Source organism: Apium graveolens, chromosome 1, assembly GCF_009905375.1.
Source record: "Apium graveolens cultivar Ventura chromosome 1, ASM990537v1, whole genome shotgun sequence".
NCBI classification, from domain to species: Eukaryota; Viridiplantae; Streptophyta; class Magnoliopsida; order Apiales; family Apiaceae; genus Apium; species Apium graveolens.
In genome coordinates this window covers 177,495,450-177,520,855 of record NC_133647.1, presented here as the reverse complement: position 1 = coordinate 177,520,855, position 25,406 = coordinate 177,495,450, and the positions used below count along the sequence as shown (strand labels likewise).

Genomic DNA, 25,406 nt, shown 5'->3' with positions numbered 1-25,406 from the left:
AGTACAAAATACAAATTTAGATACCAATACAACTTATTCAGGGTTGACCTCAAGCTTAACTGATTACTGAAAATAATTGTTCATTAATCTTCTACTCAGATCAGATGTCCATTTGACTTGCTTCATACTTTGATCAGAGATGCTAATGACATTGTTATCTCCAGTAATCTTTGACATCATCAATCATATATTACAAAAATCTCAAAATCTGGAAACTGAAGCTCGAACTCAACAGTTGATTCCCAAGTGGCCTCAGATTCTGGATAACCTGCACCTGAGCACTGTTCATGTACTTGACTATTCTTCTGTCCAGTACTAATACTTGCTTAATGATAACCTTATCAGATTTATTATGCAACCATGATGGAATGTGAGCTACCGCTGGTAAATTACCCATGCATGCCTTAATCTGAGAAACATGAAATACCGAATGAACTTGAAAAACACAGGAAACTTGAGTTTGTAAGCCACCGAGCCCAATTTTTCTTACACCTGAAAAGTACCAAAGTATTTCGAAGATAACTTTAGTGACAGTCTTCGTGGTTTTCTGCCTGTACGGTTGTAACTTCAACCGTACCCAATCTCCGCCTAAAAATCTCCTATCAGCCATGTTCTGATTTGCTTGTGCTTTCATCCTATCCCGAGCTCTTTTTAGATGAAATTGAAGGGTCTTGATCATTCCTTCCCTTCTTTGCAAGGATCTGTCCGCTTCTACTTTAGTCTCCCCGGAAATGTAAGGCAAATGAAGTGGATGAGGCTGATTATAAACAATCTCGTAAGGAGTTGCTTGAATAGACGTGTGAAAATTAGCATTGTACCACCATTCGGCTAGTGGAATCCAGAAACTCCAGTCCTTAGGGCATTCACTACACATACACCTCACTTGCAAATATGTTATTACGTTATTTATGGAAAAAATAAACAAACCATACATTCTTACTATGATGCCGTTATTTCTAAAGCAGTTGTTTTTAATATCCTAAGTGATAACTCCCTTTTCTTCCCAGGCTTTTCTCCTTTTTCCTATTCAGACTAGACTTCCGTTTGTGCAGAGATGACGGTGTGTGAGGTTGGACTGTAAGGTGAGTTCCTGCAAAACAGAATTAGAGGGGGGTGGCATCCCCACGACAACTCCGTAGTGAGAATGAGAAAAGGATTTCTTGAAGAAGAAGGAGAATGAAACAGGAGCTATTCAAATATATATATGTGGTGTGTGTATGTGTGTAGGGGAAGAAGAAGTAACCCCTAAAACCCCCTTTTTGGGGCCTTTTATAGGCTTCCAATTTAGGATTTTGAGGTTTGTACCTTCTCGAATCTTTGGTTGGTGGATAAATTGATTGTTTAGATGGGTAACGAGGCTCAATTGTCCTCTTGTTGTTGTTGTTGGGATAACATGAGGTCTTGACACATGAATTACTGAAATGCTCTATTTTGGATAATATGAGAACGTTATTATCCTGTATGAGTGCCACGTGTACGGGGATCATCCCAGTTGGGTCTGGGTCCTTGTCCATAGGGCTTTTATAATATTTATGGGCCTAATTATATTACGGCCTTTCACTAAGCATTGCCAGAAGATAACATTACTGAAATATAAAGCAGAAAAGAGAAAGACAGCTGCCAGTCTGGAACCAACTATCTAAAATAAATAAAGAAATATAGATTGATTACTTGTCGGAAGCAAATGGGAAGGATATTTATGCACTACTCACAATCGGTTCCTTGCGAATTTATATTTATCTTAAAATTTTAAGTCTACTACTAGGTAAAGTGGATGCGTGTCAACTTCTAACTTTTGCTGGAGGCAAATATGAAATATAAATTTGATAACTGTGTTCCAAAACTTAAGGTTGTAAAACAAAGATCCAATATTCAGCACCCCTACTAAATAAGTCAACTCACTTGGCATCATATTGGCATTTTAGCAATACCAATTATATTCTTATACGTGGTGAGCGTAAAACGAATATTATCCAGAATTTTGGTCTAACAAAAAAAATTAAAATAAATAGATGAGGATCATTAGATCTAATATAGAAGGGATTTTTTATATTTTAATAATTTCTTGAAACTTCTCAACCTGATCATATAACTCCTTCTCAAACAAAGGGATCATTTGTTAATGGGTGAACCAGCCTAGCTGAACTGAATGAGTGTTTCTTTACTTATTCAAATTATTTGATAAAATATTAATTTTGCTGGACAATTCCTATTTATCTGGATAAGTTCTGGACGAGTCATTGTAAAATTTCTAGCTGAACCATCCTAATAACACTTTCAGTTGCGGCCTTGTTTATTTTATACTTATATATAGAAATCAACTGTACCACAGAATTCATTACTTTAATATTCACTGCAGTTAGTTAACTGCTAGTTGATCAAAAGCTTTCCTCCAAATCAATCTAAGAGCTACATTCTTCTTTAAATTTTCACTCTAAGAATTGCTGTTTTGTGTGGTCTGGTTTTTGGTTTGCTCTTAAGTTAATGGACTGGTATGCCTATCTACTACTCGATTATAGACTTAGGCTACTTGTTTAGATTTAAACTACTTGTGCAATAATTTGGATATGAGATAACTTTGTTCAGGATAAAGGGCATACTGGCTCTGATTATTATTCGGAAAAAAAAACGTAATTGATATAATTTATTTTGTTATGAATTATATAATTAAACTATATGACACCAGTGTTCGTTAAATCCCAGGCCCAAATGATAGTTGTAATCAGCAATGCTTAGCCAGTGGATAATGCTTCATTCCTGGTAACTGACCTTTGTGAAAAAAAGAATGATGCTCTAACGAGAATAGAGATGCTAAGATGGAAATTCCTAGCTTTAATGCAAGCAGAACAATCTAAGTTTGAATATACAAGCCAAGGTATATTATTTTACTACCATACCCCTCCCTCATTGCTTGATTATATTTACATTAGATGTTACTTAGAATCTAAGCTTAAACCTTCAAAACCATCAAAATGTAACTACATGCACCCAGAAAAATTGGTATATCCCTCCCCCTTGGCCTTATTCCTAATTTATCTTTGAAGAATATTAGACGGGTATATCCCTTCTTTCATTCCACAACCCCCACGTGCCCATATTTTCCATTTTTGTGCAGCAAATTCTCACTCATAGCCATACGAAATTATAACTTCAAACTGGAAAATTAGTCGGCACTAAAATCCAGAAAATGCTGTTATATTCTTACCAGAATAGGACTGCCATTCTGCATGAACCCATCCCTATGATACGTCAATTTATAGTTATAGGCACTGTTCTAAAAATCCCCGATTAATCCCCGATTAGTTCTTAAAAAATATTTGGCCGATCTATTTTCTGAAATCCGATTAATATTTATAAATTATTTTTGAATTATATATTTTATAATAAATAAGGTAAATATATTAAATATTATTAAAATATTTAAATATATCCGATTTTTGTTCTGATTAATCCCTCCGATTAATCCCCGATTTGCCGATTAATCCCTAATCGGTACCTAAACCGATTAATTCCGATTACCAATTTTTAGAACCATGGTTATAGGTATCGAAAATTATTATTTACAGAGCAGTTTTCTAATTTTCATAGCAAAAAAAGAGGTAAAAGACAAAACTATCCCCTCCCGCATTCACAATAAACAACTTTTGAAAAAGTCAAGGATAATTTGATATATTTACTCTCGAAATAAAAAAACTGTTCTGGAAAAAACATTTCCCTATGTCTTTAGTTTTGAGTGTTTACGAGTTCTCTGTGATTTCCCAGATGATTGCATAGGCGTGAGAAATTCCAAAATTTTTAAAATTGGATCTCAAATATTTACGTGTCTAAATGTAATTTATAAATTATTACACATATACAAATTTAAAAATCCTCACCGATATGAAAACGATCAAAATTTGATACCTAGACATTTAAATGCAGATTAGCTATATCTTGTTTTCGAAATCCACATATATTTTGGGTAAATGAGATGGTGAGGGTTCATGTTATTGATTCATGGCCACGAACTTTATTCAATCATTAGCAAATCATGTTGGGATTTTGGATGTTATGAGGTTGAGTTATACCAATAAATTAAAAGGGTTCATTCAATGTTCCTCAGACATGTCTTGTACAAAACCAAACAGTTTGGTATTTTACAACTCATCAGTCATCACCACTCCTTCTTTACACCACATATATACTTCCTACTTCAATCAGGTAAACATATATAATACTAGTAATAAAGATATGATAAAGCTCAAGTTGATGAAAGCTTGGAGCTTTTGTGGTTGTGTTGCTTTAGAGAATTTTGTGGTTATAAATACTGAAGTGACTTTCACCTGATGGTGTTCAACTTCTGCATAAGTTGACAATAAATTTTAGAAAAAAAATGTATTGCTACACATGAAAAAACAAAGATTTCGAAACAGTGTCTCCTTGCATTGTTTCTAATCAAACGGTTGAAGGTTCGAGTATTCTCGGAGTCAAAATAGCTTATGTAAGATCCAATTATTCAGAAAAAAAAACAGAAGATTTATAGAGGATGGGCAGGAGCAAAGGCCCTATGCTGAAGCAAGGTTGTTAAGTAGAGTATCTGTTAACAGAGGTTAAGGTTATGCTGTTACCAGTGATGTAACTTTTTAGCCACCTCAATGTATGACATAGCAGCCCAACGTATGAACCTCGAATGCTATTTCAGAACAATTTTTACGAATATAATTTTCAGTAAGAAACGTATCGTGAAAAATAACTGACATCGGCCTTGGGTGAACCGGAAAGACTATTAGGACCTTAGCTCAAGGGTAAAATAAAGTACTACCTGAATAAGGCGTTACGCTTCTTTTGATAGTTAAATTCACACACGTTAGGAGCAGAACAGTTGATCCCTGTTAAAGAAACTAAGGCTACCGCGCTACATGTAATTAGATCCATGCAAACTTAACAGAACTCATAGTGCAGTACAACAAAGTTTGATGTTTACATTGCAAAGTTTTACAGTATAATGTAAACTCGTAAAGTAGACAAATCATACACGTATGGGAATGTAAAGCAAGGTTGGGTAACCGTGTAAATGTCGCGTTTTACGCACTCCAACCAAGAAGATCAAACATGTTCTTTTGCTCTTTATTCTTGGAATCAAGGCAATGCAATTGTGCCCAAAATAAATGGAATATCCATTTCTATTTGAACTCGGAATTTAAATTAAAATTAAAGTAATGTGTAAAGTTTAAGGTAGTATGAGTTTTGATGCCCGAATACAGAACTTCTGTTAACACTTTTTTCACGGTTGAAATATGTTTTACATAGGACGCGCAAATAAAAAAGTGACAAGGAAACACTATAAATAGGAGCATCATGGTAAGTTAGATGGTGAGTTGCAGGCAAGGCACGCAATTCATTACCATCTATTCCTACATATACACATATATCCGCTTCATTTATTCACCAATCATGATCGCTCCGTCACTCAACACTCAAAGTCTCAACATCAAGTTCTTGTGTAGCTATGGAGGCAAAATCCTCCCTCGTTATCCAGATGGCAAGCTCCGTTATCATGGTGGTCATACTCGCCTTCTCTCCGTGCATCGGTCTATCTCCTTCTCTGGTCCGTAAATAATTTTAATTTTCTATTCAATTTTTTGTTTATTTTTCTCTGTTATAAGTAGATACACTTCTACTTTACCTATTACTACACTTGAAATCTCAAATTCCGTAATGGGGTGTTTGAAAACTTGTATTTCATTTCATTTGATGGATTTCAAATAACAATATTTGCGTTGTCATTTCAAATTCTCATGTTTATAGTAATATTTGAATGTTTTGGATTTCAAATGAAATTCCAATCCAAATTCCCAAACATATTATTTGATCAAATCTAGAATTTCAAATGAAATCCAGGTTCCCAAACGGGATCTAAAGAAAAAACGGAAATACCGCTAAAACAAGAGTTTGCAGCTGCTTTAGTACTTGTATATATTTGTAACTGATTAACAATGTATTGTACAATTGGTAACAGAGCTATCGGTGAAGCTGGGAGAATTATGTGCAAGTAATTGTGTTAGTTTACGGTGTCAGTTGCCTACTGAAGACTTAGATGCATTAGTTTCCATAACATCCGACGAAGATCTCTTTAATTTAATCGAAGAATACGATCGAGCTGAGTCCGTGAAGATCAGAGCATTCCTGTGGCTGCCGAAAAACACATCTCTTCCTGTCTCAAGTGCCTCAACCTCACCTAAATCTCCGTCAATTTCTCCTATAGCTGCAAATGGATACCACTGCAATTCCAGGTTTTCACCCACCCGTCATAGTCCGACGCATGCGGGATACGCTATGTTGCGCAAGAAATCTGCTGGAAAATTACCATGCTATGCAAATGGAAATCTTACGCGAGTTCAACTCATCCATAATGCCCATCATTGGCAATAACACCATAATTTTCAATACGGATCAATACTTGACAAATTTAAAGCTAATGAAGTATACACATACATGTGTTGCAAGAACAATGGTTTAGTATTAATGGATTGGTAGAAAGGAATTTGATCATAAAGAATTTTCGACTAGCTTATTTTTTCAAATATAAATGAAAGAAATGGAGAAACTAAATCTGTGATGAGTTTTGACTAAAACATGACAGCGGTCGTGTATGTTGTCAGATTCGCCAAATGTGTGCCACTAATATTAGTGCCAAGTTTTAGTTTGGAGGCAGCTTCATCGTTTGTTTCTGTTGTGATTTTGTCAGTTTTTGTAGCGAACTGAAGTGTTGGGTAGCTTTCAGGTCGGCCGGATGGAAATTTAATAGCCTGGTACTAAACTCAGTAACATTTAGTCAAATTTGGGATCGTTCCCTTTTCAGTACTTTCGAATAAATAGTTCATTTTTTTGGCACACGACAAGAATGACACAGAACACCCATAAGTAGTGGCATTTTGGGGTATTTTAATTTTTTATTTTATTTTTTTTCCCTTCCCCTCCCCTCCCCTCCGTTTGTTTGTGCCTTGTGCATTTTTTTGAATAGATAAAAAATAATGTTGAAGGGTATATTTTCACCTCTTATATTAAATTATTAAATTAAGTAAAAATTATTTTGGTCTAATTTTTTTTGTTGGACAGTGATATAAACCTATTTTTAGTACGTATTTTTTATTTAAAAAAACAGTATATATATAACTTTAGTATTTTCAAAAAGGGTGTCTTACGAGTCGAGTGCTCATTTTTTTGATGAAGACACAATTTCACGGGTTTTTCAAAAGTAGTTGCAAATTTTTTTTTTTAAAAAAACTTCTTTCCGTGTAATAGTACTTTTGTAATACTTTGATTACTTTATATTTTTAAAAATAAATAAATTGACAATTTATGAGTTTTGACTATCCAAAAATGATAGTATAAATTCATGATAAAGTAAGAAAGAACTAATACAAAACAGTATTTCGACACACAACTATTAATCATAATAACAGTACAATAAAGAAAGATAAAACTAATATAGATTTAGAATGCATAAATCCAAAAAGAAAAATAATGCAGATACATAATACGAAATGAAAATTTGCATGACGTCAAATCAGAACACAATGATTCTCGTCAACATGCTGCGATCGAGGTTCAACATCACCATGATCATGGGTCACCAATACATCGTGTTCACATAAGAGATGTATTGTTAACCCTAAATCTACAAAGTAACTCATTGTCTTCCGCACCCTGACGATTAACATAAAACCTGGTTGAAGGTGCATCGGTCAGCCAATTCTCGCTTGTATCAGTATCAAGGTTCATTTTGCATCCAGAAATGGTGATGGTATATGGGTGTAGACGTTGCAGAGCAACGAAGTTCAACTCCCTATTAACTGGTACAACATTTGCTTCTGAAAAGACAACTTTAACTTTGTTAATGCAATATAGTAGCAATTTTGAGGAAATAGAATACATATTTTGAAAAATATTTGCACTATGATGAATTTAACTAGTTTTTCTTACATTTCATCACCAATAACCATTTTCAAATACCTTTGACGTACATTTTTTGCATTTATAACATGTTATACATTTCCTCGGTCAACAATTAATCCAACCACATCTACAACCCAGAAAAGAAAAAAATATTAATATATAACGAAATGTAATACGAAAAGGTTCAATGAAAATGGATTACAATGATTACCAACGCAGTGATCATTTTGGAAGTGAACCTCATCAATTATTGAAAGATCAACAAAGTCAAATACATCTTCATAAGTGTCAGGAACTTCAATAATTTGAGTTAAATAACAAATGCGAATGTGCATGTCCCCTTCGACACATTTATAATTGCCCTCGTAGAATATCACAAGAAAATTTGAAATATCATAAGTTTGACCTTCGACAATTCGACCATGAAAACAACTTACCTCCCCAAACGGTATCCATGCACGCATACGGTTGTGATGTACAGACCCATGAATAGATTTATGAGAACCATATAAATGAATTTTGTGATTGACAAGATTAAGTTTTTAAAGCATCTTACATATTCATCAACAAGTATCATTTACAAACCTCGATATGCTACGTTGTTATTGCTATAGTCATCCCATTATCGTGATACTTGAACTTTTATTCTCCACTATATTTGACTTACAGGCCGAAGGTTTCTTAGTGATGTGTACTGTACAGAACCAATTGAAATATAATATAAATGGTTTGTAACTTATGCAATTGCAAAAGAAATGCAATATGACTTATGGTCGTGTAGGTTTTAATTTATAGACCCTTATCAGTAAATGAGTTAGGTATAAGGCACATGCAAGAATTTTCAATAATTTTGAGACAAATACTGAAAAGGTTCAAGTAAAAGGAGACACGAAAAACAATAACGACAAGTGAAATCATATAAATAAAATAAAGAGGAAAAGATAACTCTTTGATAAAAGTTTTCACTTTTTACATATGAAATTAAATAAAGTTACTTGTATCAATGTCAGTTTGCGACTGCAAATTTGTAAGGGCATGCCACTGCTAGGTAGCCACATGCAGAAAGCAACAAAGTAAATGAGTAGTCTTGTCAAATGCAGTAAAAGTTATAAAAACTGTATAATTTGACAAATCAATTATATCTGTATGAAAGCAGTATGAAAATTAAGTAGCACGTGAATGTTACAGGCATGTCTACTTCATTTGTGAGGTACAATAGTTTTTGATTTGACAATACAATAATTACTTTATACTAAAAAATAGATAAAATGAAGTGGTCGTTCATCTCTGTTTATTATCTAAATAGGATGTTGTTCAGAAGTTGATGTTATAAATTAATTGAATAGAAATGAGTTCCACTCCTGGTGATATTATTCGAGCTACTGGTCGGAAATGGTTTTCTGATGATGATTTTAGGTATTCAATGGATCTGAATTTACGTTACTCAAGAGGTTCAGTAATCACGATGCATATGGAGTGGGAATGGCGTGTAGGGTGTTTGCAAAGATGTGTAGCCCAATGTCAAGAGCATGAAGTGTGAATAACTAAATAACGCGCCATACACATGCAGCGAGACACCCCTCAACAACTGGAACTAGCTTCATTTCGTGCAAGAGAGGAAGAGAATCGAATGAGAATGCGTTTAAACTGGATGAATCTACAAATTAAATGTAGGGAGTTTGTTGAAGATGACGACCATCACAGCGCAAGAATGTATCATCATTTCGCTAAGAGTCCCGACAATGTTTTTGATTACTACTTGTCCGATGATAAGTAATAAACATATGAAGTGAGGTTCAGAATATAATAGATAATACAATGCGTTATATCATTTTTCATACAATATATTCAAATATTGTATTTTGATATTGTACTTTATTATTTTGAGATTTTGAAATAATTATGATAAATTTCGGAATGATGTGACTATTCAGATAATGTGTGAGTGTGTATGATAAATTTATTATGAAGTATTGTACGAATCCATTGTCACGTAATTGTTATGTTGCCCTATAAATGTCTCCTTACTTGCAATCGAAAATCATAAAATGGATAAGGGTAAAAAAAGAGCATCTTCTAGCACATCTAAGTCCATCTGGCGTCAGCTCAGTATCACAGAATGTATCGATCGCGGAAAGGAAATAAAAGAAGTTGAGAGCGCCAAAAAGATGAAGAAGAAGTTGAATCAAAATATTTTGGGTGTGATAAAAGCTAATAAAGAAAATATTCTAAAGGCTTATAATGATCGGTCCCGCACGGAGGAAGAACGCATCTGTTAGATCGATAAAGTGTATAAAAAATACGACAAAATGGAAATCAACCTGATTGAAAGCGAAAATAGTGAAATTGCATGGTATGTTGAAGGGCATGAGGCCTGGCGTGAAGTTGGAGAAGATGAGAATGAAAAAGAGGATGAAGTTGTGGAGAGTGCAGGAAGTGATGAGGATCAATATATTGTTAACCTTGTTGATTTTTAAGTAATCATGTGATGTTTGTTGTATAATTTTAGTAATAATGTGAAGGCCTAATTGAAATGTTTGTTTAGAATGGGATATAACTGATAGTAGTTCCACATTTGTAAGCTCGAATGTACAACACAGTAAATAAACTTTTACATGTAATGTTCGAAATAGCATGATAGAATACTTAAATAATACAAATGACAATTGTTCTATAACATGTAAAGTGAAAGATAATTGGTGAGAAGTACGACAAGAAAATTCAATAATGCTAAAAAACGAGCAACTACAAGTTCACGTTGTTAAGTGTAGGTGCCCTGGGAATTTCTTGCTACGCTTGGTGTGACCTTCTTGGTTGCATACACTACATTCCGTTCGGATCCACACCGATTGGCCCTTATCTTCACATTTTTTCTTAAGTTTTTTTAATGACTCATCCGGCATAACTTTCCATAGCCCTGCCAAGATAGTGGTAATTTATTCCAGTATTCAGTTGGTTGCAACGGATAAATCATTGGTCGATACAAGTTCTCCACTGTCTGGTTCTTATGGCAATTTTTAATGAAATGATCCCAACTCAATCGATGTCTTATACAACCAGCCATTGCGTGAGAGCACATCATATGACAGGTCGCCCATTTTCCACAAGTGCACGTATGGTCATTGAGGTTGACGACCTGGGTTTTACCTCCCTGTTATGACAAAAACACGCGCTAATATTCACGCAAGTATACGCTTTCGCAAGTAATATAGAATTCTTTCTAGTTCATTCCCACAGAGACTGGTTTAGGTTAAGTTTAATTTATGCACTTATGTAATAATGATATGGCTATCGTTCAATGCTAAGACAAATAACAAGTTGGGTTGTTTATAACTAAGAGATTATACTATCTAACTTAAACTAAGAGAATTGAGGTTTAATAGAGATTAACACGCTATCTTATAAGTTCGCGACGCTCATAAGACGAATAAGCACAACCAATACTAGGATATCATACAATCACCACACACTAAGATATTGAAACAAATTAACTATTAAAATCCATAAGTAAATCCGTTAGAACCCCAAGATAACGATTAGTTCATCACCGAACTCATCATCACCGTGGGTTCCGATGAAAGCATGGTATAATAAACTAAGTCTTTATAAACTGAATAAATAATCAAAGTACGTAAACAAGAGTAATAGATTGAACAAACAAGAAAACTAACATCCAAGATTACAACTCAATCAAAGAATCACAAGTAAAATAAGTTCTTCTTCTCCTTCGTTGTATTTGTGCTCCTAGGTCTTCTCGTCGTCTTCTCCTTAGTCTCTGTTATTAAAAACGTCTTTAGAAGGCCTTTATATAGCAGCCCATTCAGAATAGAAGTCCAAAAATTCAATCTTCTAATTGAATTAGGAATCCTCAGAATCGACCTGGCGCGGGCGCGCGCTATCCCAGCGCGGACGCGCTGTACTTCTGCCCAACCGGCGCGGGCGCGCGCTAACATAGCGCGGGCGCGCTAAGCTATTGAAAAAACTTATGACTTCTGTTTTATTTGCTGGTTTTTGATGGTGATCAACAAGCAATCATCCGAGGCACCTTCCTAACACCAATTTAGCACCAAAACAATGCTAAATCTCCTTCTTCTTTCATCTATGCCCTGAAATGCAAAACACTACAAAAATGTATCAAAAACACAAACAACTCGAGTATAAAACAATTCAAGATTTAATGAAGCATTCTAAGTGGATATAAATTCCACTTAACACTCCATTTACCTTTCCCTTAACAGTTGTGTACTGATATGTAACTATTTTCAAGATCCCACGTACACGGTGAAAAGTAATAACCATATGTCCTGTTGCCTTTCTTTGAATTTTTGCTAACATAGCGGCTGAACATGCACATAACTGTTGACCCTGTTATAGACCGTCATCCACTATATTTCAATGTATGTCAATAATTGTGACCGCCTTGTAGATGAGGTACTCCATCATCGCTGTTACCGGAAGGAAATGAGCCCTTCTTATGTTGTTGTTGAAACCCTCAGACATGTTTGTGGTTGTTTGACCATAGCGAACACTAGTATCGAGGGAAAGTATCCACATCTCCACGGGTATTCTGGCAAGATAGTCCAGGGCGGGGTGGGGGGATTTCACCAATTCTTGGCATGTATGTGTCATGTTTCGAGACTTTCATGGTTGTTCCAGCTTTCCACATCAATTTTTTTAGTTCACCACCAGGGTGATGATGACAAAAGTTTCTTTTGACATGGAGTAGACAGAACCTATGGATTCCTAATGGCTCAGCAAATCCGTTTTGAAGGTATTGTATTGCAGAGATAATATTAGTTGCACGATAGGATATGATGCACACGCCGACCTTTTGGCGGCAAAAATGTCTCCGAATACGTTACAAAAACCAAGACCAGTTCTTGTACGTCTCCTCATCAACAATCAATAGCAAAGAGGAAAAGGGTGGTTGTTCAAATTTACACCCATAGCAATAAGCAGCTTTCCCCTATATCTTCCCTTCAAGAAATCTCCTCTTCCTCGAGTTTCTTGGCAACCTCCTCTTCCTCGCATTTCTTGGCATCCTCGATTTACCTTAATTCCTGATCCTTTTCTGTAGCTGCAACATATGGTGCTATTTCATCATCTTCTCTTTCAATCATCCCCCCTGCATTCGATAGTACTTATCATGGAGTCCTTCCTTCCCACGAACAAATTCCTCCTTAGTAATGAAACAGTCTTTATAAAACTTCTCAAGTTTATCTGATTCTTTTATGAAGGCGTCTATCAATTGAAAGTTCATCAGTCCAAATCCATAGAACTCATCATGATTTGGGACCTAGTCTTTACCCTTTCTCTCTTCTCTAGCCTTCATCATTCGCATCTTTCTCATGAAATCCTCTTGGTCGTACGCGGCTCGCTTCTTAGCCTTTTCTTCTTCAATCAATTTCTTCTTAGAAACTTCATTTTGCTTCTTTGGATGCATACCTGAGAACAATGTTGTAGAGGTTGCAATTCTTTTCCCCTTACCTATTTCTAAAATTTTGCTTCAATATGAGAGATTGTTGGGGTTTTGGGTTACATAGAATGATATATTTATAAGCCAAACATGTGGTTGTAATAGGAGATTCAAGATATTAATGGGATAAGTTTACATGTGACTTCTTGCCTAATATCAGGATTTCATCTGTATATCATATAAACATAAAATGACTTGACATTGATACATGTAAATGTAATGACTTATTTCATTTCATCTGCAAAAAGTGAAAACTTTTATCAAATAGTTATATTTTCCTCTGTATTTCATTTATATGATTTGACTTGTCATTGTTATTTTTCATGTGTCCTTCCACATGTTGTTTCTACTGTGTACTCACGGGATACCTAACTCATTTGCTGATAAGGGTCTATGAATTATTTTCATACTGCTTTCAAAAAATTATATGACTTGTCACATTTCACATGGTTGGCAATAATGACACGTACATCAAAAAAATTAACAGCCTGTACATCTTCATTACTTTTCTTATCCACAACTGTTAGGCTTATTAACTTTTCATTATCACCCAACTACTATTTGCACTATATAAATTTTACACCCTCACACATATTTCATCCAAACAGTACTACGATGTCATCGGATCACAAATGGTTGCTACGAGAAAAAGATGACGATTATCATAGTCTTAAGGTAAGCGATCCAGTGGAGTACTTTGCTGGTGTACACCGAGAATGGGCATTTCGACGTGAAGAATCTGAAAATCTTATACATGATCTGATTGCGATAAGTGTATGGGTTCCGCTTCGTCGTTCCCTATCTATATATCCTCGCCCTGAGGAAAATCTTCATTGGTCTAAATTTAGGCGAAAAGTGGTTAAAGCTGTGACTCGTATTCGGAGGGAAAATAACCGAATATTATTGCGTAGGAGTCGTTATTATATGTTTGAACTAGCACAATATTCAGTTCATGCTTCTGATAGAGAGCTTACGGAAGTGGGACAACACAGATTATTATAAAATGAGGATTACATTTCCGATGATTACATGCCTGATGAAAAAAAATTGACTTAAATGTTTTTCTTCTTTTTTATGTTGTATCGGTTTCATGAATTTCCTTCCCATTTCATATTTCCATTTCAATTTATGGATGAACTATGTTGTGGATATGTTGTGAACTTGATGATTTCATTAACAAAATACCTTAGTAGATTTTACTTAGTGAAAAATGTAGCACTCGACGGATAAGGATTATAGTCCCGACGGATGACTCAATATAGTCCCGACGGATGATGATTTATTATCCATCGAGTGAGTAGCTTGTGTAACAATAAGTATGTAGCATATTTCTACATACACATTGTTTAGATTCTGTAAGTAGCACTCAAGTCATGTTGACTTTAACTAGATATGCAGAATAGGTTGATTAATTGTACATAGATGATGTCTTATAATTCTGCATAAATGAAATGAAGTCAAGTGCCAGATTGCTACCCGACGGATAAGCAACAATGCCACTCGACGGATGATCAACTAGGCAACCCGACGGATGATCATGAACCCGACGGATAAAGAATTCAAACATCTGTTGACAGTGACAACACAGTCACATGCGTCGAGTGTATGCAAATGGAATGTGGAAGCCTATTCAACTGGGTTTTAGAGAACAAAGAAGCATTGCCATTTCCATGCTATTATGAAGATATTCAAAGATGCTGGAAAAGAGTAATGAAGTAGCATAGTATTAGACTTGATAGTTTTTGTTTTATTATCATGTCTTATTACTTTATAATCTTGGTGTTATATAAACCAAGAAGTATCAAATAGAACAACTAACTAAGCAACCAAGAGAGAAATATTTGTAAGCTGTATTCTTAGCATTTCTCTGCAATCTTAGTTGTTAAAATTTGTAAGCAGCTGTGAGCTAATTGCTACATAGAGTTCTCTTGATATATTATATATCTCTGGTGGATATATTCAAATCCACCAGAAAGTTTTTAAAGACTTTTGTTTTTAATTACTTGTGTTTTGATTCATTTCAAGTTATTATTCTACACTCTGCAAATCAATTCACGCTGATATATATATATTTAAGTTAGAACACTTTTTATTTTTGAAAAAGTTTCAAGAATTCCATTCAACCCCCCTTCTGTAATTCTTGTTGCATTGTTAAGGACTAACAATTGGTATCAGAGCAAGCTCTTGATAAACAAAGAGTTTAAAGATCACAACAAAATAGCAAGATGAACAAGAAGGATGTTGGAGTCAAGATTCTTTTTCTGGATAAAGATAATTACCATCATTGGAAGGTAAAGATGCATCTTCATTTACTTTCTCAAGATGAAGCCTATGTAGATTGCATAGAAAGAGGCCCTCATGTACCAATGAGAGCTGCAACTGGAAATGAGCCATCTGTCCCCAAACCAAGGCATGAATGGTCTGATCCTGATATTGAACAAGCCAGGAAAGATAAGAAGGCCATGAACATTCTGTTCAATGGAGTTGATGGTGACATGTTTGACAACATCATCAATTGCAAAACTGCCAAGGAAGTTTGGGATACAATACAGATTATCTGTTATGGCACTGAGCAAGTTAGAGAAAACAAGATGCAGCTACTGATTCAGCAATATGAGCATTTTCATAGTGAAGAAAGTGAGTCTCTCACTGACATTTTTAGTAGGTTTCAAAAACTACTAAATGCTCTGAAGTTGCATGGAAGGGTCTATCAGACAAAAGACTCCAATCTGAAGTTCCTTAGATCTCTTCCAAAGGAATGGAAACTAATGACAGTTTCATTGAGAAACTCTCAAGATTATAAGGAGTTTACTTTGGAGAGACTGTATGGCATCCTGAACACTTATGAGCTTGAAATAGAGCAAGATGAGAGGATGGAGAGAGGAAAGAAGAAAGGAGGGTCCATTACACTTGTTGCTGAGTTAGAGAAAGAGAAGGAGATGAAGATGGAAGCTGTTGAATCAACTTCAAAGGTCTGTGAAAATAAGGGCAAGGGGATGATAGCAGAAAATGAAGATTCTTTGAGCCAAGATGACATGGAAGATATTGATGAACATCTAGCATTTCTTTCCAGAAGATTTTCCAAGCTCAAGTTCAAGAAGAACTTTGGAGCAGCTAAGCCAAATAGAAACATGGTGGATAAATCAAAATTCAAGTGTTTCAAATGTGGCTTGGCAGGGCACTTTGCCAGTGAGTGTAGAAAGTCAGATTCCAGCAAAAAGAAGTTTGAGCCTGTGGATTATAAACAGAAATAATTTGAGTTGCTCAAACAAAAGGAAAGGGCTTTCATTACACAAGAAAATGACTGGGCAGCAGATGGTCTGGATGAGGATGAAGATGTCAGCTATGTCAATCTAGCCCTAATGGCCAAGTCTGATGAAACAGAGACAAGTTCTTCAAGCAATCAGGTAATCACCACTAACCTTGCACATTTATCTAAAGCTGAGTGTAATGATACAATAAATGACATGTCTACAGAATTATATCATTTGTGTGTTACACTTAAGTCTCTTACTAAGAAAAATGCTAAAATCAAAGAAAATAATTTGTTTTTAAGTGAGAGGAATAATGTGCTAGAGTCTCAGTTCATTGAATTTGAAAAATTAAGAATTTAGTGTAAAATTGCTAAGGATGAATTAACCGAGTCCTTGAAGAAAGAAGAGATCTTGAAGAAGCAGCTTGAACGAGAACAGGAGGTGATTAAGACATGGAAAATATCTAGAGATGTTCATGCTCAAATCACCAAAGTTCAAGGGATTGAGTCCTTTTGTGATGCAGCCTGGAAGAAGAACAAGGAGAAGCTGGAATCCAATTTGGTGGAAGGATTGCTAACAGATGTAGACTCGACGGATGATGAGGGTCATCCGTCGGATAACAAAAAGGGTTATCCGTCGAGTGATATAAATCCTCATCCGTCGACTGTGAGCAAGCATGTGAGTAAAGCCAAGCTTGTCAAGTTAAATGAAAAATATGGATCAGTTTCCAAGAACTTTGTTCCAGGAGAATCTAGTCAAGTGAAGAAGGAGAAGAAGGCTAATGTTGGTCATATGACTGTCAAGCAATTGAGTGACAAACTTTAAAAGATTGAGGTTAAAATAGAGGCTAAAAAGAAAAACAATAGAAATGGTAAAGTAGGAATTAACAAGCACAACAACTACACACCCGATAAATATGCTCCTAAAAAAATCCGTGTCAAGTGTGGTAGTGTAAATCATTTGTCTGTTAATTGAAAAACTGTCATGCCTACTTCCATATCTGTGCCACCTCATTTTCCCAACATGAATGCCATGCCTTCTATGCCTATGAATGCTATGTCTACACAGAATATGAATGCACAGTTTGCTAATATGCCATTTGCACCTAATCCTTATTATGCTGCATTTAGTATGCCATAAATGCCATTTAGCATGCCTTACTGGAATAACATGTTTACTAATAGCATGCCATTCTCTGTTAATCAAAATATGCATGATAATTCTGCTGTAATGAATGGTTTTAAAGGTCCAACTCAAATGACTAAGGATGAATCTGATATCCCCAAGTCAAATGAGATCAAACCTAAGAAACAGAAAAAGAAAGCTAACAAGGCAGGACCCAAGGAAACTTGGGTACCAAAATCAACTTGATTTGATTTTGATGTGTGCAGGGAAACAAAAAGAATCTATAGTACTTAGATAGTGGTTGTTCAAGACACATGACTGGTGATTCTACCCTACTCACAGAGTTCAAGGAGAGAGCTGGCCCAAGTATTACTTTTGGAGATGACAGCAAGGGTTATACTGTGGGATATGGCTTGAATTTAAAAGACAATGTCATGATTGAAGAGGTTGCCTTAGTGGATGGTCTCAAGCACAATGTGTTGAGTATCAGCCAGCTTTCTGATAAAGGCAACTCAGTAAGCTTCAACTCAGAAGCCTGTGTTGTGACTAACAAGAGGAGCAAAAAAGTGTTTTCACTGGTGTGAGAAAAGGAAATGTGTATCTAGCTGACTTTAACTCATCAAATGCAGAATCTGTTACTTGTCTTCTCAGCAAAGCAAGTCAGGATGAAAGTTGGTTATGGTACAAGAAGCTATCCCATCTAAACTTCAAGACCATGAATGAACTAGTAAAGAAAGAACTGGTTAGAGGCATTCCTCAAGTGGAGTTTTCTAAGGATGGATTGTGTGATGCCTGCCAAAAAGGAAAGCAGATCAAAGCATCATTCAGGAAGAAGCTTGATTCAACAATTGAAGAACCTTTGCAACTGCTACACATGGATTTGTTTTGACCAGTCAATGTGTTGTCCATCTCAAGGAAAAGATTTTGCCTAGTAATTGTAGATGATTTCTCAAAGTTCTCTTAGACATATTTCCTAAAGTCTAAATATGAGGCTAATGAAATCATCATCAATCACATAAGGCAAGTCAATAATCATCCTGATTTCAAAGTTAGAAGAATCAGGAGTGACAATGGAAATGAGTTCAAGAACTCTGTCATGAGAGCATTTTGTGAATAATATGGGATTTTGCATGAGTTTTCAGCAGCAAGAACCCCACAAGAAAATGGAATGGTAGAAAGGAAGAACATATCACTTATTGCAGCTGCCAGGACAATGCTTGAAGAATCTAAATTACCAACATATTTCTGGGCTGAAGCTGTAAATATTGCATGTTACACTCAGAATATTTCTCTTATTAATCAAGCAAAATGCATGACTCCCTATCAATTGTTCAAGAACAAGAAGCCAACTCTAAATTTTCTTCATGTCTTTGGCTGTAAATGTTATATCTTGAGAAATCATACTGATCAGAATGGGAAGTTTGATGCTAAAGCAGATGAAGGAATTTTTGTTGGATATGCTGTTGGTAAAGCATATAGAGTCTATAATCTAAGAACCAACATTGTTATGGAATCAATACATGTTGTGTTTGATGATAAAAAGATTGAAGGACTTCAAGATGGAGATTACCATGAGAGCCTCAAATTTGACAATGTGGAGATGGTTAGTGATGACAGTGATGATGAAAGTGATCAAGAAACAGTATCAAAGGATAATGTAGAAAAATCCACTACCAATGAAGCACAAAATTCAGCATCTGTCGGGTTACAAAATGCTTCATCCGTCGGGAGACAATCTGCTTTATCCGTCGGGAAACAACAGCCTCATCCGTCGGTACTCAAAATTCACCATCCGTCGGGTTATCAAAAGAAGCTGGGAGTCAGGATAGATCACTTACAGAAAGCTATCCTTTCTCAAATCAAAGATCCATTAACTCAGGGAGAGTTTCTAACAATCAAAACTCAATCACACATCAAGACAACAATGAGACCTCTTCATCTAGAGCTAATCTACCTCAACAAAGAAAATGGACAAAGGATCACCCCTTTCAGCTCATCATTGGTGATGTATCTTCTAGAGTTCAAACAAGGAGAGCAACTCAAGAAGAATATCTATACAACAACTTTCTTTCTAAGGAAGAACCAAAGAAGGTAGAAGAAGCTTTGTTGGATCCTGATTTTGAAGATCCAAATTTTCCAGAATATGTCTACTATCTTTTGAAAGCACTTTATGGACTGAAGCAAGCACCTAGAGCCTGGTATGACACTTTATCAAAGTTTTTTTTGAAAAATCACTTCACAAGAGGTACTGTAGATAAAACTTTATTCTTTAGAAATGTTAATGGCTCTAGTATACTTGTTCAAATTTATGTAGATGACGTTATTTTTGTCTCTAAAGATGAAAAACTTTGCAAAAAGTTTGCCAAATTGATGCAGAGTAAGTATGAAATGAGTATGACGGGAGAACTAACTTACTTTCTTGGTTTGCAAGTTAAGCAAGTTAGTGATGGAATATTCATTAGTCAAATTAAATACATTTTTGATCTTTTAAAGAAGTTTGATCTAATGAATTGCACATCTGCAAAAACTCCCATGGCAACTGCAACTAAGCTTGAATTAAACACTACTGAAAAGACTGTGGATATTTCAAGTTATAGGGGCATGGTTGGCTCACTTCTGTACTTAACAGCTAGTAGGCCAGATATAATATTTGCTACATGTTTGTGTGCTAGATTTCAGGCTGATCCTAGAGAATCTCACTTAGTAGCTATCAAGATAATTTTTAGATATCTCAAGGGAACACTAAAACTTGGCATTTGGTACCCTAGAGATTCTGGTTTTGATCCAACTGGTTATCCAGATACAGATTATGCAGGTTGTAGAATTGATAGAAAAAGTACAACAGGAACCTGTCAATTTCTAGGAAACAAGCTTGTGTCCTGGTTCAGTAAAAAGCAAAATTCAGTTTCTACTTCTACAGCTGAAGCTGGATATATTGCTGCTGGCAGTTGCTGTGCACAGATTTTGTGGATGAAAAATCAATTGCTAGACTATAGTTTGCAAGTTGAAAGGATTCCTATTTTCTGTGATAACACAAGTGCAATTGCCATCACAGAAAATCCAGTGCAACATTCAAGAACAAAGCACATAGATAAAAGTACCACTTCATAAGGGAACATGTAATGAATGGTATTGTGGTACTACATTTTGTTCCAAGTGAAAAGCAGTTTGCGAATATATTTACCAAGCCACTAGATGAATCCACCTTTTCAAGCAATGGCACCAGTAGTCAAGATCATGTCACAAACTGGATACATCTATGAGAAGAACAACTTCACATCTCTAGTGAACAAGGGGATTCAACTTTCAAGTGACTATCACAAAATGATGGATTTTGTGAAGAACTACAAACTCAACTATGCAATGCTAGAATCACCCACCATCTTCTGTGAGGTTGTTGAAGAGATGTGGACTACTGCTTCATACAACTCGACAGATAAGACCATCACACTCACCATTAAAGGTAAGGAATTTTGTATTAATAGTGATGTTATCAAAGCATGTTTCAAGATTCCTGATAATACTGTGACTTCACCACACACAGACACTGATATAGTTAATATGCTTAATTCCATGAACTAAGCACTCTCTACTTCTAAGTTAAGTGACATTAGGATATTGGGTCTTAGGAAGGAATGGAGTTTCATGTGTGATGTAGTGACCAAGGTCTTTTCTGGTAAAATTAGTAATTTTGATTCTATCAATATTTCCATGCTTAACATGCTTTACATGCTAGTTACAGATAAGTTCTTTAATTTTAGTGATCTTGTTTTGTTTGAGTTGGGGTTTAAATTAGGAGAGTTAAACAAGAGGGGTAAAAATGTTTATTATGCTAGATTTTTCATGATGCTAGCTAACCACCTCTCTGAGGATATTGTGCTTGAGAACCCAAATAACAAATTAGATTGTTGGGTTCAAGAGAGAAGAATTATTGCAGATTTAAACAGGGCAAACCATCACAAGGAGGTGTCGCTCTTTCATTTTCCTGTAATGGAAGCACCTCGGGTAAGTGAGGTAAGTTCATCTGTCCCTACTCTTCCAACCTCACAGATTTCTTTGAATTCTAGTGTAGCTATGGCAACTGTGTCAATGACCCAATAGTTGCCTACCTAAGCTACTAAATCATCAAAAATTTCAAAATCCAAATCAAAGAAAGCCCCCTCTGGTATCTCTCAAAAGATGCCAGTTGTAAAATCCACCAAACCCAAAGAGGGGAGTGTGAAGGTGGGAAAGATAGGTGAGGGATAGGGTGAACATAAAAGAAACCCTAAGAATAAGGATGGAGAGTTGAGTGGTTCCCAGCCTAGCCACAATATAGTTTCCCAACAAACTGCAGTAATTAATAAGGACAAAAGCTCATTTCTAGTTGCATCCTCCCAAAAGGATGTGGCTATTGAACAAAGATCTCAGCCAAGAGCACATAACAAAAGGGTAAGGGACACTAGCTCACCCCAAACTTATGCTAGAAAGAAGAAATCAAAAACCCTTGGGCATGCACAGGGTTCACACACTGTACAAACTGGTGCTAAAGACACAGTCACTGCACCTTCACAAATTCAGCTTGATGTGGCTCCAATAAATGTGGAGTCACAGCCAAAATCATTAGTTATAGAAGCACCTCAAACACCAAATTCTCCCACAAACTCTCTGGATGTGGATATGATCAACACATCAATTCCCGATTCCCCTTCTTTAACTTTGTTGGGAAGTCAAAATGTAGTGCAAGTGAGCATCATCTTTTGGATGATTTGTTGGCTCACTTGCCAATTCTTTCAGGAACTGTTGAAACATCTGTGCCCAAAATCTCATCAATCAACACAGAGTCCACAATAGTTTCAATTCCAAGTTCATTCATTTCTACTCTCTCGATGGATATTGCTCATCCGTCGAGTAGTGATTGTATCCCGACGGATAAGCTTAACAGCATTTATCCGTCGGATAGTCAAATTGCTTACCCGATGGATATTCCTCATCCGCCGTGTCTCTGCACAACTTCAAATTTCATCTTTTATCTCTAGTGCAGAAGACCTAGTGGTTGTACAGTCATTCTTAGGATTGAGGGAAGAGAGTGTTATGAGTGAGAGTCTGGGTTGCTCCCAGGAAAAAGGAGAGGAAAAGAGTGAAAATATGCAATCCATTTCTTCAGGATTGGCAAAAGAGAGTGAGATGAGTCCCACCTTAGATGGTGAAGGTGAGGGTGTGAGGGTGGGGAGCCAGGGTGAGACCCTGATGCAACAAAAGAGAGAACAAGAGAGAAATACAGGTACATGAGCTATAAGGATGGATGTCATTGCTAGTGAGTTAATGAATATCCAGGATGCAGACAGGGAGGGACTATCTCAGCAAACTCAAGCTGTTATAGATTTCACCTCCCTTGATGCTGAGGCATTTACTCACCCTGTTCCAGCTTATCAACTTCTAGCTGAACAGGGCAATGACAATGCAGAAAGGATGTTCAATTTGGTGCATACCACTTAGTCAATGCTAAGAGCTAAGGATTCCATCACAAATTTGCCCTCTACAGCTGGTGATGTTGATTATGAGACTGGTGGTTCAGCAGATTTCTTTGGAGATGAAGGTGAAGATAGTGAAGAAGAGCCATTGGACATAGGGGGAGAAGTAGGTTCCAGTTCAAGATCAGGCATGCCATCATGGGCATTTTCAAAACATTGTAATGAACACTATTTCAAGACAACCCTGATCCAACTCATAAATCAGACAAATTCTGCTCTTCAAACCACTACAAATGCCAACACCAAGAAGCTCCTTCAAGCACATCTTGCTTCTCTGCAACTACAACAAATTCAAGGATTCCAACATGTTAGAGATGTCAACACCATCAAAGGAGATATTGATGAGATGAAGAAGGCTATTTCTGACAAAATGGACTCTAAGCTTCCAGAAGCCACAATGCTTGATATTAAGTGTTAGGTCACACACACTGTAGAAGGGGGTTGAATACATTGTTTACTATAATCAAATCGAATATAAGAACTCAAGTAACAGAAAATAGATTTTATTCAACACAATAAACTCTGTTACAATATGGAACTGTGTAAATCCTATGCCTGTGTTTATATACTACACAGTTACAAGATAATGTTCTAATTGATATGGAATATAATTCTACTTCCTAAAATATATCAACTAGTTATCTTTTTTTCCAAGTATTCTATTCTTCATAGAATTCTTTCTTCATGCATATTTCTTCTTGTATTTGTCTTGATCTTCTTTCCTTTCAATCAGCCGCCTGCCTTATCTGAAAGTCATCTTAAGTCCTGATATTATCTCTTGATAAATATCTTCTGATAACTTAAGTTATGATATCTTAAGTTATGTCTTCAGTATAAGTGCTGATTTCCAGTTAAGTACTGATTTGTCCTGTTAGTTAAGATCTGAAAACTAAACACAAATCATATTACACATGACATTATCAAATATATCTAATAATCTCCCCCAACTTATAAATTAGCATAATATACAAGTTCAACAGATATTTGATGATGTCAAAAACATTAAGTACAAATGCATGAGAATTTGACTAGATAACTACAACTTACAGTCCTTTCAGCTTTACCATCTTAAGGTTTGATAACAGCTTCAGTCTGTATACACTTCAGAATTTAAACAGTTGTAGATCTTTGACTTGGCTTAATTTCTGATCTCTTTGATATCAGGAGTTGTTCTGAGATAATTCTTCAACAAACATCTCTCAGCATATTCAAGTTCATTGACCATCCTCCTTTTAGCATTTATCAATTCAGCTGTATCTTCACCATTTTGAAAAATAGCTGCTCTGAGATCATTTATCTTAGCTTTTCTTATCTCCTGATCTAGTCTGATCAGATATGCCTCGTCAGACTCTAAATTGAATTCCACAGCCTTATACCCCATAAAAGTAGTTATGATCTTAGCAGAGTTAGGCTTCATTTCGACAATATCACATTTGTGATCTCTGTACTTGGGACAGGATGTGCTGTCAGACTTTACAGAGTAAAGCTTCTTCTTCTTCTGTCTTTGAATTTGTGATTTTAAATAACCTGCAGCACTATCTGTTAATCTGTTTCTCACTTGAAGTAGGAATAGAACATGTTCCAGTTCCTCAAAATACGTCAGTGGTATAGCATTCTGCCTGATATGGTATACCCTTCCATCTGTCATAACATATAACAAGATATGTTCTTTCAAAAAGGTATGGTAAACCATTTGTACATATTCAAGTCGATTCAATCTTTCAGGAGTTGCTCCAACACCTGGTTCACTTAAGGAAGTTGGATCATTGGTAGTGTTATGTACTCTTCTTTTATCAGAACTACCTAATCCAGATTTATCTCTTGCTTTCTTTCCTGTAACAACTCTTGCTTCAAAACCACTTGTTGCAGTCTTCAAAGGTTGAGTCTGTTTAGCTTTGGTGAATCCTGGTATGAGTATCTTTGAAGGTTTAACATGAGCAATGTCAGAGGTTTCCTTCTCCTTATCTTCCGATATCAAGCCAACTTGAGCTATGTCAGAGGTTGCTTGCTTCACTGTCATATCATAACTTACTACATCTTGACTCTGAACAATATGAGCCATGTCAGAGGTTGTTTGAAAAATCTTCTTTGAAATCAGAG

At 35.8% G+C, this 25,406-nt stretch overlaps 1 protein-coding gene across 1 annotated transcript; it reads left to right on the top strand.

Annotated features, from left to right (window-relative positions):
- The first annotated feature begins 5,237 nt into the window (after positions 1-5,237).
- On the top strand, positions 5,238-6,843 carry LOC141671975 (RAF-like serine/threonine-protein kinase 24). Its single transcript, XM_074478449.1, has 2 exons — positions 5,238-5,587; positions 5,999-6,843. Exons 1-2 carry the CDS (start codon positions 5,350-5,352, stop codon positions 6,409-6,411), a joined length of 651 nt encoding a protein of 216 aa, XP_074334550.1. The 5' UTR covers positions 5,238-5,349; the 3' UTR covers positions 6,412-6,843.
- Positions 6,844-25,406: the final 18,563 nt, after the last annotated feature.